Source organism: Cheilinus undulatus, linkage group 5, assembly GCF_018320785.1.
Source record: "Cheilinus undulatus linkage group 5, ASM1832078v1, whole genome shotgun sequence".
NCBI lineage: Eukaryota > Metazoa > Chordata > Actinopteri > Labriformes > Labridae > Cheilinus > Cheilinus undulatus.
Window position 1 is genome coordinate 4,248,503 of NC_054869.1, and position 16,172 is coordinate 4,264,674.

Below are 16,172 nucleotides of genomic sequence, written 5' to 3' on the forward strand. Positions count from 1 at the left end.
AAGTGGTCGGGGAGGAAAAAAAGTCTTTTTTTAAGATAACACGAGGAGGAGGTTTGTGATGTGGGTCAGTAATGACAGACTGCAGTCCTCCTGAGGTTTGGGAGGAGACGGCAGGGTTACTGCGAGTGTGTGAGCAAGCTGGAGGGAGTGACAGGATATTCACTGTTTACATACGAGGCCATCTCCCCTCTATCTGCCCTCCGATTGGCTGACAGCTCAGCAGAGGGAGGAAGTGGTCACTGATGGCGGCTGATTAGCATCTGGTCTACGTGATGGATGGACAAACATGAACACACACAGTGACCGGGGCTCATGGGAATTTTTGTTCATATGTAACTCATTTAAAATGCGTTTCCACATGTTCAGCAGTTGGCACCACTTTAGTTCACTGACACTGAGAGTGTGGAGTACTGTTGGCTTAATGTCCTGTCTAAAGGCTGATCTGTGCTGTAGGATCAAATCTTCACTGCAGGAATCACTGGAAGTGTGTGTGGCCCTGAACTGACTCACCTGGGAACATGTAAACTTTAATTTCTCAACCTTAACCAAGAGGCCAAACGAGGGCTGGAGGCGAGGAATCTGTATTATTATTAAGATCGACCAGTCTGTATTTATGAGGACCACTTTGTTTTTCCTGGTGTCAGGTTCAGGGTCCCGTGGTCCCGCCCCTCCCACCAGGCGGTCTGGGAGGTGATGATGATGATGATACGTACGAGGAGGCAGAACCTTACATAGCTGACACGACGACATCCAACACAGGTATTTACAAACAAAGACAGGATGAACGGGCCCCATGGGTGTAGCACAAGGGGGAAAAGGGAACTAATTACCCAGGTCCACAGTAGACAGGGGCCCTCAAGAAGCCTGGATTTTTTTTTTTTTTGGTAATTCATGTCATTATTGTATCAAAAGCAATTAAATATATAAGCAGCCCCTGCTCTTCCCTTCAAAAATGTCCAAATGGTATGTATTATGGGATGCTTAAAATGTGTTTGAGGATTTTTACAGAAATTCCAAGGTAAATTATTTAAAATTTTAGGAAATGTGTGAGTACATTGGAAAGGAAAATTTGTAAGAATTCCTGACCTAGAAGTAGAAATTTAGTTGATGCTTGGCCTTAATAATCCTAGCGGTCCTTTATCAAATAACTCCACCATCCCTCTCTCAATGACTAGCACTATTTCTGACTGACTGAAGACCCCAACAGCTGACCAGCTGGACAAAACAAGTGCTCTTAAACAGACCCAGTGCTTTATTTTCTAAACAAAAAAGAAAAAAAACAAAAACAAAAAACAACTCCAGATGATTAGCAGATATAATTTTTGGTAAAAACAAAACAAAAAATCCTTGATCTTCCAAACTTATCAGGTCCTTCTCATCTAAATAAGTGGGAAAAACTAAAAATGTATTTAAAACAAAAGCTCAGGTCTCAAGAGGGTATGTCTTACTGCATCCTTAACAAGGTTAGCTGGCCTTCATCAGCCCCCTTTAGCCACTCAGTCCCAGTAAGCTTTGCCTTTATCCCCATCATGGTTCACCCTGCACACAAAGACAGACACTCGATGTAAAAACTGGTTACAGAAATGTAAACACATGTCTCCATCCCTCCTTCAGAGAGGGCCGACTCGGACAGCAGTCACTACGAGTCGTACGGTGAGGAGGATGATGATGAAGAGGAGGCTGTGAAGGACAGAGCTCACTACATCCAATGGAGTGCCTCGCAGCCCTGCTTAAGACCCGCCCCCGAGTCCCGTCTCTGTGGTTACCTGTGGAGGAGGAAGTGGCTGGGACAGTGGACCAAACAGCTGTTCATCATCAGGAACGACGTGCTGCTGGTGAGGGTTTTAGAGAAAAAGCCTTACAGCAGCCATGAATAAGTGCATTTAACCAGCCAGGTCTTCATTCATTCTGTTCATTCATTCTCTGCTCAGTCAGCTTTCAGGTACCTTATTGTAAACTTTTACCTAGTAATTTCACTGGTTTTGGACTCTTACATTTAGAAAAACCTAATGGTGGTTGTCTGGTTGTTGGTTTCAGTGCTATAAGTGTGCTCAGGACCTGCTGCCTCAGCTAGAGTTAAACCTTCGCGGCTGTCAGCTCGTCTACAAGTCCAAGACCAACAGGAAGATCCAGCACCAGCTCAGACTGGTTCTACTGGGATCAGAGTCCCTGGTGCTGGGATACAGCAGCTTCCAGCAGGCCGACGAGTGGAGGAGGGTCAGAAACACACGACACAAACATCACACAGAAAAACAAACTTCATACACCACTGACAAATACGGATAGATAAGATGTGTTCTTTATTTATCTATTTTATGACAATGAGTACACCGCTTTCCACATTATTATGCAAATGACATTTTTATCTTATTTTCCTAAATGTTTACGCAAATGATAGTCAGAATATTTTTCAAGTCATCAGCCGTTAGGGCATAATTCAAATGTTTTTGAACAAAGTTCATAATGATAACCATTATGTTTTTAAAGATAAAAACTTCATGATGCACTGTTCCACATTATTATGCAAAACAGAGTTTTCAAAGATTTTATAGGTTGTAAAGAACTGAAAATGGTCATTCATTGAATTTGCAGCAATAGGAGATCATATTTACTGAAATCAAAGCTATTTCAATCAAAAATATCTTAACAGGCCAAGTTGCATGTTAACATAGAAGACATTAGTGGCTGATTCAAAGCACAGACAGGTTCCTGCAGATAAAGGCATAATGAGGAAGGTTTCTGACGGACAAATTCATCAGATTAAGAGAGCAGATGCTAAAATGTCATTACAAAGCAGCAAACAGGTATTTGAAGCTGCTGGTGCCTCTGGAGTCCCACCAACCTCAAGGTGCAGGATCCTCCAGAGGCTTGCAGTCGTGTATAAACCTACTATTCAGCCCCCCTAACCAATGCTCACAGGCAGAAATGGTTGCAGTGGGCCCAGAAATACATGAAGACTCATTTTCAAACAGTCTTGTTGACTGATGAGTGCCGTGCAACCCTGGATGGTCTAGATGGAGGAGTAGTGGATAGTTGGTGGTTGGCCACCATGTCCCAACAAGGCTGTGACGTCAGCAAGGATGGGGCGGAGTCCTGACCACTTTCTTCCATGGTACAAAAAGAAGAACAGTGCCTTCTGTAGCAAAATTTTCCTCATGCATGGCAATGCTCCATCTCATGCTGCAAAGAATCCCTCTGTGTCATTGGCTGCTATGGGCATAAAAGGAGAGAAACTCATGGTGTGGCCCCCACCCTCCCCTGACCTCAACCCTGTTGAGAACCTTTGGAGCATCCTCAAGCTAAAGATCTATGAGGGTGGGAGGCAGTTCAAATCAAAACAGCAGCTCTGGGAGGATATTCTGACATCCTGCAAAGAAATTCCAGCATAAACTCTCCAAAAACTCACAAGTTCAATGGATGCAAGAATAGTGAAGGTGATATCAAAGAAGGGCTCCTATGTTAACATGGAACTTGTCCTGTTAAGATGTTTTTGATTGAAATAGCTTTGATTTCAGTAAATATGACCTCCTAATGCTGCAAATTCAACAAATGACCATTTTCAGTTCTTTACAACCTATAAAATCTTTTAAAACTCTGTTGTGCTTAATAATGTGGAACAGTGCATTTTGAGGTTTTTATTTAAAAAAAATGGTTATCATTATGAAGTTTGTTCAAAAACACTTGAATTTGCTCTAACAGCTGATGACTTGAAAAAAAATCTGTCATTTGCATTAATATTTAGGAAAATAAGATAAAGATGTCATTTGCATAATAATGTGGAACGTGGTGTAAAATTAGGCTGTAAAGGTTTATCCTGTTCAGTGTTGAGTGTACACGTCTCTACAGTACTTTTACATCAGGCGTGTTGTGTGGGTTGTGTGTGTGAGCAGGTGATGGAGGAGGTGAGTGTCGGAGCAGAAGCTGAGACCCAGAGCTCCTCGTCTCTGAACAAATCAGACCAGCTGCTGTCCTGCAGGGTGAGGCTCCAGCAGCCACAGACACACAAACATTTACAGGAGTATTAGTATTTGGAGTTGCCTTAGACCACGAATATTCCAATAACCAGCTGGAATTGAAAGATTTGAGATGCTAAAAGGTCAAAAGTTCAAGCCTTTATGCCCATTTTCATGTCCAAAATATCTAAATGCCCTACAAGTCCACATAAACATCTGATGTGTTTCAATATGTGATGTGACATTTGACAGCAATTTTGTGAGCTGTTTAGCAGATCTTTAAATAGGACTTTTTTTCTGAGTGTCTTGGTTGAAAGAATCCTGGCATGCCAGATAGAGTGTTTCACATGTCCATTGGATATATTCACATTTATCTGGGCAACACCCCATAGACCCCATGGTGGGAAGGACACTTACCTTGCAAAGCAGATTGATATGCCAGTCTGTCATCAGGCAAATCCATCTTTAAAAGCTTCAATCCACAGTGTTAGTGCTGAACTTACAGTGTTTAGACCAATTGGTGTAGTCTGAGAACGAGGCGGTAGTTGTGGGTTTAGTTGTACCTCATGTCATTTAAAACGACTGCTCCAGTGCGATGATTAGCTCAGATAGAGCTCTTGTGTAGCATCACTTTTACCAGAACTTTGTAACGTTTCTGTATGTACTAAAGAATAAAACAACTCTGAAAAGCTTTTCATCATTGGAAAGATTTTTTCGTTCTTCTGCTGACCTGCTTCAGCATGAGTTTGTGAGGGTTAAGCGTTAGTTGTTGTGTGAGTGGTTATATACCGTGGCTGCTGGTGGAGTGATTAGCTCGGACTTAGCCACAGCGGCAGTTTTGTCGAAACTGAACAATATTTCTATCTTAAAACAAGGGCAGAGAGCCACACTGAAAGCTTTTCAAGACAGAAAAGCTGGTTTTGCTTTTCTCCCAGTCTGTTTCTGTGCAGGTGTTGGATCATGGTGTATCCAATGGCAGCTGCAGTGGTAACTGTTAGCTCAGATGTAGCTGTAGGAAAGCAGCAGTTTAATCAGAGCTGGACCACATTTCTTTTTAAAACAAGAGCAGAGAGCCACACTGAAAGCTTGTGTTTGCAGAGAAAATGTTTTAGCACCTCTGGCCTTGGCATCAGTTTTAATCACAGAGAAGCTCTGCCGTTAACAATCTACAGCAGCAGTAGCCTGTCAACTCAAGAGAAGCGCACGCACACTACGTCATTTTGTCTTGTCGCTCTAGTTGTCCCGTCATGAATGTGACAGACAGAACCTTCCTCCAATCACCTTGTGAGAATTTTTGAAACGCCCTGCCTTCCCAAACGCTTTCTATGGGAACTTTTCAAGATAAATGTGAAATATATCCATGCAATAGAGATGTGAAACAGTCTATCTGGTGTGTCAGTTCAATAGATTTATACCCTAAAACCTTTTCCTAGCAACTTTATGATCTCAATCGGGCCTTGCTAAGACAGTGAAATGTCTATTTGATATATAATGGTCCAACTCAGAGGCAATGATGTGGTTAAGAAAGTTGTGTTTCTGAGCATGGTTACACAATAATCCCTACCACTGAGACAAGAACCTTAACATCCAGGATGAACTTTGTAACTTTGCTGCCTGATACAATGATCTGAATACCAGCCTGACGTCATAGCTGACATCTGGCACATATATTTACTTACAATGTAGCTTTTATTTTATTAGTATCACTCTTATAATAAATTCTGTTCTTCCAAATGAAATATTAACTTTTTGTAAATCTCATGTGTCTTCAGTCCAGTACAGTCCTGTCTGAGTCTGAAGAGGAAAAGCCTTCAGCCCACCTCAACAAAAACAAAGGTACTGAGGTCACTGCATTCAGAGCTCACAAGTGTGAAAAATCAGACTTTTCTGTGAGCAAGCACAACTTTCTCTTAAACAGCATGTGAAACTGTCTCCTTAAGCATGTGAAACTTTCTCTTGAACATGTGAAACTTTCTCATAAACATGTGAAACTTTCTCTTGAACATGTGAAACTTTCTCATAAACATGTGAAACTTTCTCTTAAACACGTGAAACTTTCTCTTAAGCATGTGAAACTGTCTCCTTAAGCATGTGAAAGTTCCTCTTAAACATGTGAAATTTTCTCTTAAACATGTGAAACTTTCACTTAAGTGTGTGAAACTTTCTCTTGGACATGTGAAACTTTCTCTTAAGCATGTGAAACTGTCTCTTGAACATGTGAAACTTTCTCTTAAACATGTGTAACTTTCTCTTAAACATGTGAAACTTTCTCATAAACATGTGAAACTTTCTCTTAAACACGTGAAACTTTCTCTTAAGCATATGAAACTTTCTCTTAAGCATGTGAAACTGTCTCCTTAAGCATGTGAAAGTTCCTCTTAAACATGTGAAATTTTCTCTTAAACATGTGAAACTTTCACTTAAGTGTGTGAAACTTTCTCTTGGACATGTGAAACTTTCTCTTAAGCATGTGAAACTGTCTCTTGAACATGTGAAACTTTCTCTTAAACATGTGTAACTTTCTCTTAAACATGTGAAACTTTCTCTTGAACATGTGAAACTGTCTCTTGAACATGTGTAACTTTCTCTTGAACATGTGAAACTTTCTCATAAACATGTGAAACTTTCTCTTGAACATGTGAAACTTTCTCATAAACATGTGAAACTTTCTCTTAAACATGTGAAACTTTCTCTTGAACATGTGAAACTTTCTCTTAAACACGTGAAACTTTCTCTTAAACACGTGAAACTTTCTCTTGAACATGCGAAACTTTCTCTCAAACATGTGAAACTTTCTCTTAAACATGTGAAATTTTATCTTGAACATGTGAAACTTTCTCTTGAACATGTGAAACTTTCTCTGAAACATGTGAAACTTTCTCTTGAACATGTGAAACTTCTACCTAAAGGCAGAACCTTCCTGCTATTATAACCTGATTCTCCTCTGTCTGACAGATTTCCTGAGCGTGCTGATGAATTGTCAGTGGCAGAGTTTACGCTGCCAGGTGGAGGCCGGTCTGCTCAACATGTTCGGACAGGAAGAAGAGGAAGAGGAAGGAGGTGGTGAGGTAAAGAAGGAGCGGTCGCCTCAGTACACCGTTCAGCTCAGAGGATGTGAGGTCAAACCAGGGCCTGACACTGACCACTCCTACAGGATCACATTGAGCATGCTCGGTGACCAGGTGGCTGTGCTGGAGGTGAGATGATAACATAAAAGCACTCATTTTAAATCAGTGATGGAGTTGGATTGTCATGTGTTAATCCTTGTTTTCAGGTCAGTAGTTTAGAAGAAAAGGAGCGATGGTTGAATCTGCTACAGGATGGAGCTGCCAATCATGGTCACCATGACAACCACACACAGGAGCACACAGGTGGAGCCCTCAGGTAAGAAACTGGCCTGGTCCTTTAGTGGATGTATATTGTCTAAATTTCTAGAATATTTACTCAGCGATATTTACCTACAGTTTTTATTAGAGCTTAATGATTCTGAAAAAATATTTAAATCTAAATTTTGTTTAACTGCTCAGCCTTAGTACTTACACACAGACACAGGCTGCTGAGATGTAATCTGGCTCTTTTAAAGTTTATCACTTACTTCAGTGCATGTTTTGGATTAACTACTGCATGTGAAAGTGTAGATTTTATGCTACTTCATCAAACTTTACTGCTCATAAATATTATATGGGACAATAACATATTGATATATGAATTCATAGGCACTACTAATTACTGAATGTTGACATATTTTTGTTTACCAGTCTTAAATCTAAAATAGGAATGACACACTGCACATTGTAAATGAAAAACAAGAGAAATTTTGTTTGAAAATATTGTTTCTATAGCTGATGATCAGCGACTCAACTTCTGTTTATACAGAATTTTTAAAACATCGCTCACAAAAATACATGAATGAAACTAAAAAGTTTCAAAAACTCTTAAGGAAAATAAGGAAATATTGAGAAGAAGCATGTTCAGTATATTTAACTATAATAATATTCTGGTGATATACAGTGCTTAACAAATTTATTAGACCACCACCCAAAGTCAAGTTTATGCCACAGCTGCCCTAAATTAACAGCATTGGTAATTACCAAAATCAATTTTATCTTTCTAAAATGGTTAATACACCAATATGTAGAAGCTCTTTAACCCAAATGATATTTTTAATGCTAAAATATAATTATTATTGTTATCCATGAATTTTCAAATTTACTGATTTACAACAAACCTGAAAAAATAGTAAAGCACATTAAATATTTCTTGATTAATATGTCAAATTATAGTTATTTACTTGCATTCCTGAACAGAAAAATGAGTTTTAGTGGTTGAATGTTATGCTTGATCAATTTCTGACTTCTCAGAGAAGCCCAGTGAGCCGGCTCAAATTTGGGTATAAAAAGGTGAATTCAGTTTGAAATTCCTCATTCCTGTTCAAAATGGTAAAACGTGGAGAGCTCACTGAAAATGAAAGAGTCCACATTAAAGCACTTCATGATGCTGGATGGTCTCTGAGACAAATAGGGAAAGACATAAAGTGTTCTCACAGTGTGGTCAAGTATGCTTTGGAGTCAACTGCTGAGACTGGTACTTAGAAAATGCGCCAAGGAAGAGGCAGGAAACCAAAGATAACTGAGCAGATGTCAGACACCTCAAGATTTGAAGTACTAGAGACAGAAGGAAGAGCACTGCTGATCTTCAGGCAGAGATGAATGCTTCTAGATCAGAGTCTGAGAAAGTCTCCAGAATGACCATAAGCAGACGACTGACGGAACAAGGCTTAAAGGGAAGAATAGCTGCTAAGAAGCCATTATTGAGGCCTGCAAACATCCAGAAACACCTCAGATTTTCCAGGGAGCACAAACACTGGACTGTTGATGACTGGAAGAAGGTACTCTGGATGGACGGGTCCAAGTTTGAACTCTCGGGTCAGTATGGTTGTGTTTATATCCACAGGAAAGCTGGAGAAGGTTTTGATGCCAGATGCACCCACAGTGAAACACGGTGGAGAGTCCATTATTGTATGGGGTTCCATTTGTGGATACGGCGTGGGCAAATGAGTGAAAATGGACGGTATCATGAACAAGAACGTCTTCAACAACATCTTAGAGCATCATGGGATCCCTTCTGGACTGAATCTGATTGGTTGTGGGTTCATATACCAACAAGACAATGACCCCAAGCATACTTCAAAGCTGTGCAGAGACTATTTGAGCAAGAAAAAGGAATCTGGAGTACTGGAACTGATGGACTGGCCAAGTCAAAGTCCAGATCTGAATCCTATTGAACATATTTGGGATTTAGTAGATTCAAAGATTGATGGCACAAAAGTTTAATCTAAAGCAAGTCTATGGGAACAGCTAGAAACTATTTGGAACTCAATAACAAAAGAGACTGTGGAAAAGTCCATAAAAACAATGGCAGCAAGAATGCAAGCTGTTACCAAGGCTAAAGGAGACCATACAAAACATGAAGTTTTTTGGTTATTATCTGTGAAAAAGGACTATTTAGTTGTTTCAGTTTATAAATAAAATAAATAACAATAACATTTTTAGTTTTAAACAAGTGTTAGAATGATGTATTAGGGGGTCCTAGCAGAAGCTAATGCTAAAGGGAAGTCTGTGGCATGTCAAAGTTTAGGAAATCCTGAACTTGAATATTTAGCAAGAAGAATTAAATTCCTCTTATCCATATAAAAACAGCAATTAACCGAGAATAGGGCCCTCATGTGCACCACATGTGGCTGTACTGCTGTTACATCTTCTTCTTCTGTAACTCTATCTCATTTCTTTCCTCAGGGGGCTTCAGACTCGAAGGTTTCCCACCTGCAACACCTACATGGATGACCCTTTCCATCTGAGCAGAGAAGGCCGAGGCCAGCCCATCTACTCCAACACCTCCATACTGGAGCACATGGTATGACTACCAGAGCAGCAGAGTCCACATTACCCACTTGTTACAGAAACCCTCCTACTGTCATTATTACAGTTACTGTTTATCTGGCTGAATGTCAAACAGTGAAAACATGGACAACTTTTATACCTCCGTATGTGGACTACTGTTATGCATTTATGGTGTTAGAGGCGTGAAGACTGTGGGCAGAGGGCCTAATCCAGTTTGGGTCTGATGAAGGTTTGTAGGTGTACACGCAAGAATAAACTGATCTCCAGCCGTGGGAGTGTTGGTCCAGTTTGAGAATTTGGTTTTGATTTGATCTGGTTTTGTTTTGACTCAGAGGGACACGTCAGAATGAGACAGAAAACCGAATTAACTATGCTTCCTGCTGGACTTCCACAAAGAATATTAGAATCTGAGTCCAACATGAACCACATTTGAAAGCTAAATTAGTGATTTAACTCATTTTATGAAACATTTACTGACATGATTTAGTTGGAATAATTAGTGACTGCTCCTTAATGAAACCTACAGTCAGCATACTGTCCTGTCTCTGTAAAAACAGCCAATGATGGTCAAAAGCCTCCAGTAACTGGCCTATCTACCTACCTATTTTTATTTATTTATCTATTTAGGAAAAAATCAGAGCAAAGCTAAGAGGACTGGCTTGAAAGTAGCACTGTTGCATTACCTTAAGTAATATTTTAATTGCACTTAATCTTTGTGTCTTTTGTTATGCAGTTAAAATTCCCCTATTTTGCAGTTTAAATCTGCTTTTGTTTCATTTTAGATGTTTGACTGTCTTAAACTGAGGGTAATAGACTTTCTGTTGGATACTGACCTGCTTTTATTTTGAAGGAAAATAAGGAAATGTTATAGATTGGAGATTTTGACAATAACTTAACCACAGAAAAAGGAATTTGTTATGGATTGAAAAGGACATAAGGGAAGAATAAAAAGTTAAATGTTTGATAACACAAGATGACTTCTGACTTGCCCACTGAGCTGACAAAATGACACATTAAGGAGCAGTACATGTATTTTATACACTGTGGCTGCATGGAGACGCTGACTTGACTTAACTAAAGTGTGCTGAGAGGGACGACAAGGCATGAGATTCATGCAATTAAAAAAATATCATGCTCGAATTATGGAGCTTTAAGTTGGCCTCACTGATCAGAGGTTAGTTTGACTTTTCTTGCAGTGGCCTTCCACACTCCACATGTTAATAAGACAGGTAATAATGGTCGTTGCTTGTGATCTTTCAGCTCAGCAGCTCTCAGGACTCTGTTCGCTGCAGCTCCTTGTCTTCCCGAGACTCAGTGACCTACAGCAACACCGTCTTCACGACTCAAAGTGAGTCCATGTCATAAACAAACCTCTTTACAGACAACCTTTAAAGCCTCTTTATCCATCTCCTCAATCCTGAGCTATCGTTTGTTCTAGTGAGGAAAAGCATCATAAAAATCAAGTTTGCATCTGTTGGTTTACCAGAATTGCTCAGTAAATATGTGGATTTGTTTTCCAAAAATTTCAGATCTAATGAAACCTTGAGCTGTGTTTGTGTTGTTGTGTTTTAGGCAGGAAGTCAGCAGACATGGAGCGAGCCATTCAGAAGCTGGAGCTGACGGGGAAAAGGCCGGAGGTGAAGCTGAGGGCGGGCTCAGAGATCAACCTGGCATCCGTGGGGAAGCAGAACAAACGCACATCCTTTAGACAGTCGCTGGCCGTCTGCACAGAGCGTGCTCAGGTAAGAGCATAAAAACAGTCACAGCAGGGTTCCTGATGATCGACAGAAATCATTCAAACTATAAATCATAAAGACAAGGCAAGTTTTTTCACTCAGTAAAAAATGATGGACGAAAATATAATCAATCGTTCCACCTTTTCGGATGAATCAACCTGTATAAGTCTTCAATCATCCAGTGGAAGGAAGAGCTTCTGGAGTATTTTCAGTTTAAATTATACTCACTAACAGTGCACATGCCCATACAGTGTCTCCAACACCAACCAGAGCTTCAGCCCCCTCTATCTGCAGGCCATGACTGGAGATGAGGAAGCATCCCTTCTGCAGACACCAGGGATAACTGGGAAAATCTCTGTTGTGCTGCAGCATGCATCAGGATTTTTGGTGTAAAACTCTGATTCCTGAAAATAATACTAAAGTGTTGAATTTAAAGGCTTCATGTCTAAAGATCACACCAGTTAATTCAACTACAGCCTCAGGAAAAGAGCAAGCCATGATTCATGCACTACTGCAGTATCTCCAATGTTTTTGGGTAGAAAGTGTATTTATGTTGCAGCAGTCACTGTTAAAAACTGGAAATGTAGATTAAATGTACTCACTTTAAAAAACAGGGATTCTTACTGAGATTCTTTAGGTATAATTCAACTTTTCCGATGAGTTCAGGATCTGAGATGTTCACCTGAAGCAGGATGATGTTTATAACAGAGACAGGAGCGCTTAGCCCTCTTAGGAAACTTAAGACCAAAAACACACTGGTACACATGATCCGGGTCCAGGCTCTCTGTATTTTTCTAATGTTTTACTGGTTTCACTGGTATCTGGTCTAACCTCCTGGTCTCTGTTGGTCCAGACTGGTTTCCTGAACCCTCTGCTGCGACGGACGGCCTCGGCTAAAAACTCTCTGAAACGAGCTCCTTCAGCACTCTTCATCGAACACGGGAAGGTTTTCCAGAAGAGGAGGGTCAGAGTCGCATCTTTTCTACTGATCACAGTTTTTACTCCACGTTAAATACAAACCACACAAACTTTATTGATGTTTTATTGTTAATTATGCCAATAAGAGTCCACCAATGTCGACGTTTTTATCTGCAGCTGCATCAACTTTTGGTCAACAGACTCTAGAGTCAAAGAAACCAAGAGTGTGATTCTAGAGCAGGGGTTCTCAACCCTTTTAGCCCCCGGCCCCCAAAATAAAGGTGACAGAGACCGGGGACCCCCACTGAACCTGAGAATAGTCTCGTGGAGACAAGGCTGCCCATTAGGGGGAAAAAATGGGAGAGCGTTCTGGGGTCTTGCCAATCTGGGGCCAGCGAAATCATGGTCCATTGTAAAGTTAAGCTGTGGTATTTTATATTTAACCTGAATAATAACCACTCTTATCAAAGAAACAATTTAATTCATTTGTGTAGTAAGTTGCCATCTTAAAACTGTAAATCCTTTTGTTAAAAACAGAATTAAAGTACCTTAAAAATAGCTAAAATGGGTTAATAATGGCACAAAATGGTGGTAAAGTTGGTGAAGTTAGATTTTAAAATTAGCAGAAATGGGTTAGAAATGCCAAAAATTAGATACCAGTGGCAAAAAATAACCAAAAATGCAAAAATGGGTTAAAATGGCAAAAATGGGCAGTGGTAAAAGGGGATTAAAAAGTAGCTGAAATGGTATTTAAGCAGCAAAACTGGTGGAAATTTGGTGAAATGGGATGAAAATTGATAGAAACTGGCAAAAAATGGGTTAGCTGAGGCAGAAATAGTCAGAGACTGGCAAATTTGGGCTTTTCAGAATGTGAAATGTGGCTTAAAAAGTGGTGAAAGGGGTTAATAGTGGCAATAATGGGACAACAGAGCCAACAATAGGTGGAGAGAAGATTTGGTTTAGAAGTGGCAGAAAAAAAGTGGTGGAAAAAGTTTAAAATTGACCAAAAAAAGTGGGTTTTGAGTTGCAAAAAATATGTTAAAATTGGCAAAATTTGTGGGAAAAGGTAATAAAAAAGTACTTACAATTAGGAAAAATTGGTGTCAAGTGGCAACGGTGTAATTCAAAGATGTTCTTAGTTTTTCAAGGCATCTGGAGACCCTGTCTCGGTGTCTCGCGACCCCCAATGGGGTCCCTACCCCAACGTTGAGAACCCCTGTTCTAGAGGACTCTTTAAAACACTTGTGAAGATTTTTAATAGAAAACAGCTGCATGTGGCAGAATTGTTGACTTTTAACCATCTCAACTACATACTTAATATGAAGATAACTTTTGTGTTTCTGTTTTTCAGGAGTGGGAAACTAAAGCTGCGGCTTGATGCCGTCCATGTGATCGTCATATGGACTGAAGAGCCTTCAGAATACATCATGGATTTATTTAAAGTGACAAACTAAAAACTGTTTTTTATCATCACTCTGAGTTAATTTATACTTTCTGTGCTCACTTGTTACGTTTGTGACCTTAAACTGTCCACAGAAATACTTTTAACCACTACATTTCTGATCCATTTCAACACTTTAATGTGTTCTAATAAGAACTGTTGTTGTATTTTATTGGTGCTTAAACAAGTGTTCTTCCTGCTTTTCAGCCAATCAGAGAGGAGCGTCTGTGAGGCAGGAGTCTGCGCAGGGTAAAAATGTTTGTTAAAGACATAGTTTAGTATCTTTCAGTGTGGTTTAAACATTAGTGGTCAGGATTTTTGTACTTTGTTAAATTTTGATGTAAATTGGTTTGATAGCACATTTTTCTAGAACGGTCTTCTTTAATCCTGCATGGGTTCTTCAGTGTCATTCATACTTTTATAACAAGTGGTGGAAGAGGTAAAGAGATACAAGACTCTAGTATGAATATGAAAATTCAGTATAGAAGATGTTCCAACTATTTCCCCCCATCATTAGGAGTAAATTTTGATATGTTTCAGAAGAGCTCAGTCTTTCTCTTGTTTACTCAGGATATCAACACTGGCTTTCAGTGCTAATGAGTCATTTTCGATCATTTCGAAAATGACCAAGAATTCGGCCACCTGACCATTACATCAGCAGGGACTGTAATGAGATTGTATTCAAATCTATGTTTAAAATGGAGTTATTCCCCTTTTGCAGCTATAACAGCCTCCACTGTTCTCGGAAGACTTTCAGCAAGATTCTGGAGTGTTTCTGTGGGGATTTGTGGCCATTCATTCTGTAGAGCATTTATAAGGTCAGGCACTGATGTTGGACCAGAAGGCCTGGCTCACAATCTCTGTTTCAGTTTATCCCAAAGGTGCTGGATGGGGTTGAGGTCAGGGATCCAAACAGGCCAGTTCAGTTCCTCAACACTGAACTCATCAGATCCTGTCCTTATAGTCCTTCTTTGTTCACTGGGGCACCGTCATGCTGGAATAGAAAAGGGCCTTCACCAAACTGTGCCACACAGTTGGAAGCATAGCATTGTCCAGAATGTCTTGGTATGCTGAAGCATTAAGATTGGCCTTTACTGGAGATAAGGGGCCCTAAAACAGCTCCATACCATTATCCCTCCTCCACCAAACTCCACAGTTGGAACAGTGTAGTCAGGCAGGTTAACACCATTCCATCTTGGCACTTGGCATTGGACTTGGTGATGTGAGGCTTGTATGCAGCTGCTCGGCCATAGAAATCCATTCATGAAGCTCCTGCCACACAGCGTGTGTGTTTACATTAATGCCAGTGGAAGTTCAGAACTGTTCAGCTATAGAATCAGCAAAGTGTTGGAGATTTTATGCACCATGCCCCTTAGCAGTCATTGATCCTCCTCTGTGATTATACGTGGTCTTCCACTCCAGGGCGAAGTTGCTGTTGTTCCTAAACACTTTTTTCTAATATCATCACAGCTGACTTTGAAATATCCAGCAGGGACAAAATTTCACAAACTATCTTATCACAAAGGTGGCATCATCACAGAACCACGCTTGAAGTCACTGAGCTCTTTAGAACGGCACATTTAAGATCACAGACGTCTGCAAATGTAGACTGCAAGGCTAAATGATGATTTTAAACACCTGTAGCAACAGGTCTGATTGAAACACCTGAATTCAATAATTCACAGGTGTGGCTGAATACTCCTGTCCATGAAGTGTAGGTCTGTTGGTCCAGCCTAAAACTCTGAAAATATGAAATTTAATTTCTGCCATTGCCAATTATTAACTTTGTGAGTTCATATCTGCAGATATCAATATCATTCCAATAATCTCATGGACCCCTGCTAAGTATCATGGGAAAAATTCAATGTGTAATGCAAAGGCAATATAAACTTCAAACAAAAAGTAAGGCAATTTGTGTTTGGTAGATTATTTCTTTGTTGTAACAATGCTTCTTGGTAATAAATCTTATATCATTGGAAAGCCTGTTTATTACCCTTTTAAATGATGCCACATTTGTAAGGATCATGCATTTGTGGGATGAGCAGCAGAGCTGAGTATGTGGGTTGCGTCCCTGAAAAATGTGCCAATTCTTCTCTGCCAATGCCAAACAGCTGATTCTGCTGTTGCTTTGACTCTTGTTTTGAGCTTCTGGTACCCTCAGGTGCTGCCAATCAGGTGCTTGATTGGCAGCACCTGTGAGCATGGGCCCTGCTACAGCGGTCAG

General features: G+C 40.1%; 1 protein-coding gene across 1 annotated transcript in view; it reads left to right on the top strand.

Annotated features, from left to right (window-relative positions):
• Positions 1 to 14,951, top strand: part of si:dkey-220o5.5 (actin filament-associated protein 1) — a 35,318-nt gene extending 20,367 nt beyond the window's left edge. The window contains exons 5-16 of the mRNA XM_041788104.1: positions 645 to 759; positions 1,615 to 1,835; positions 2,038 to 2,217; positions 3,891 to 3,977; positions 5,726 to 5,789; positions 6,909 to 7,150; positions 7,228 to 7,337; positions 9,749 to 9,866; positions 11,114 to 11,201; positions 11,426 to 11,595; positions 12,443 to 12,553; positions 13,859 to 14,951. Of these exons, the coding sequence (XP_041644038.1) occupies positions 645 to 759; positions 1,615 to 1,835; positions 2,038 to 2,217; positions 3,891 to 3,977; positions 5,726 to 5,789; positions 6,909 to 7,150; positions 7,228 to 7,337; positions 9,749 to 9,866; positions 11,114 to 11,201; positions 11,426 to 11,595; positions 12,443 to 12,553; positions 13,859 to 13,885 (1,533 nt within the window). The 3' untranslated portion in view covers positions 13,886 to 14,951. The remainder of the gene's footprint in view (positions 1 to 644; positions 760 to 1,614; positions 1,836 to 2,037; positions 2,218 to 3,890; positions 3,978 to 5,725; positions 5,790 to 6,908; positions 7,151 to 7,227; positions 7,338 to 9,748; positions 9,867 to 11,113; positions 11,202 to 11,425; positions 11,596 to 12,442; positions 12,554 to 13,858) is intronic.
• The last annotated feature ends 1,221 nt before the right edge of the window (positions 14,952 to 16,172 follow it).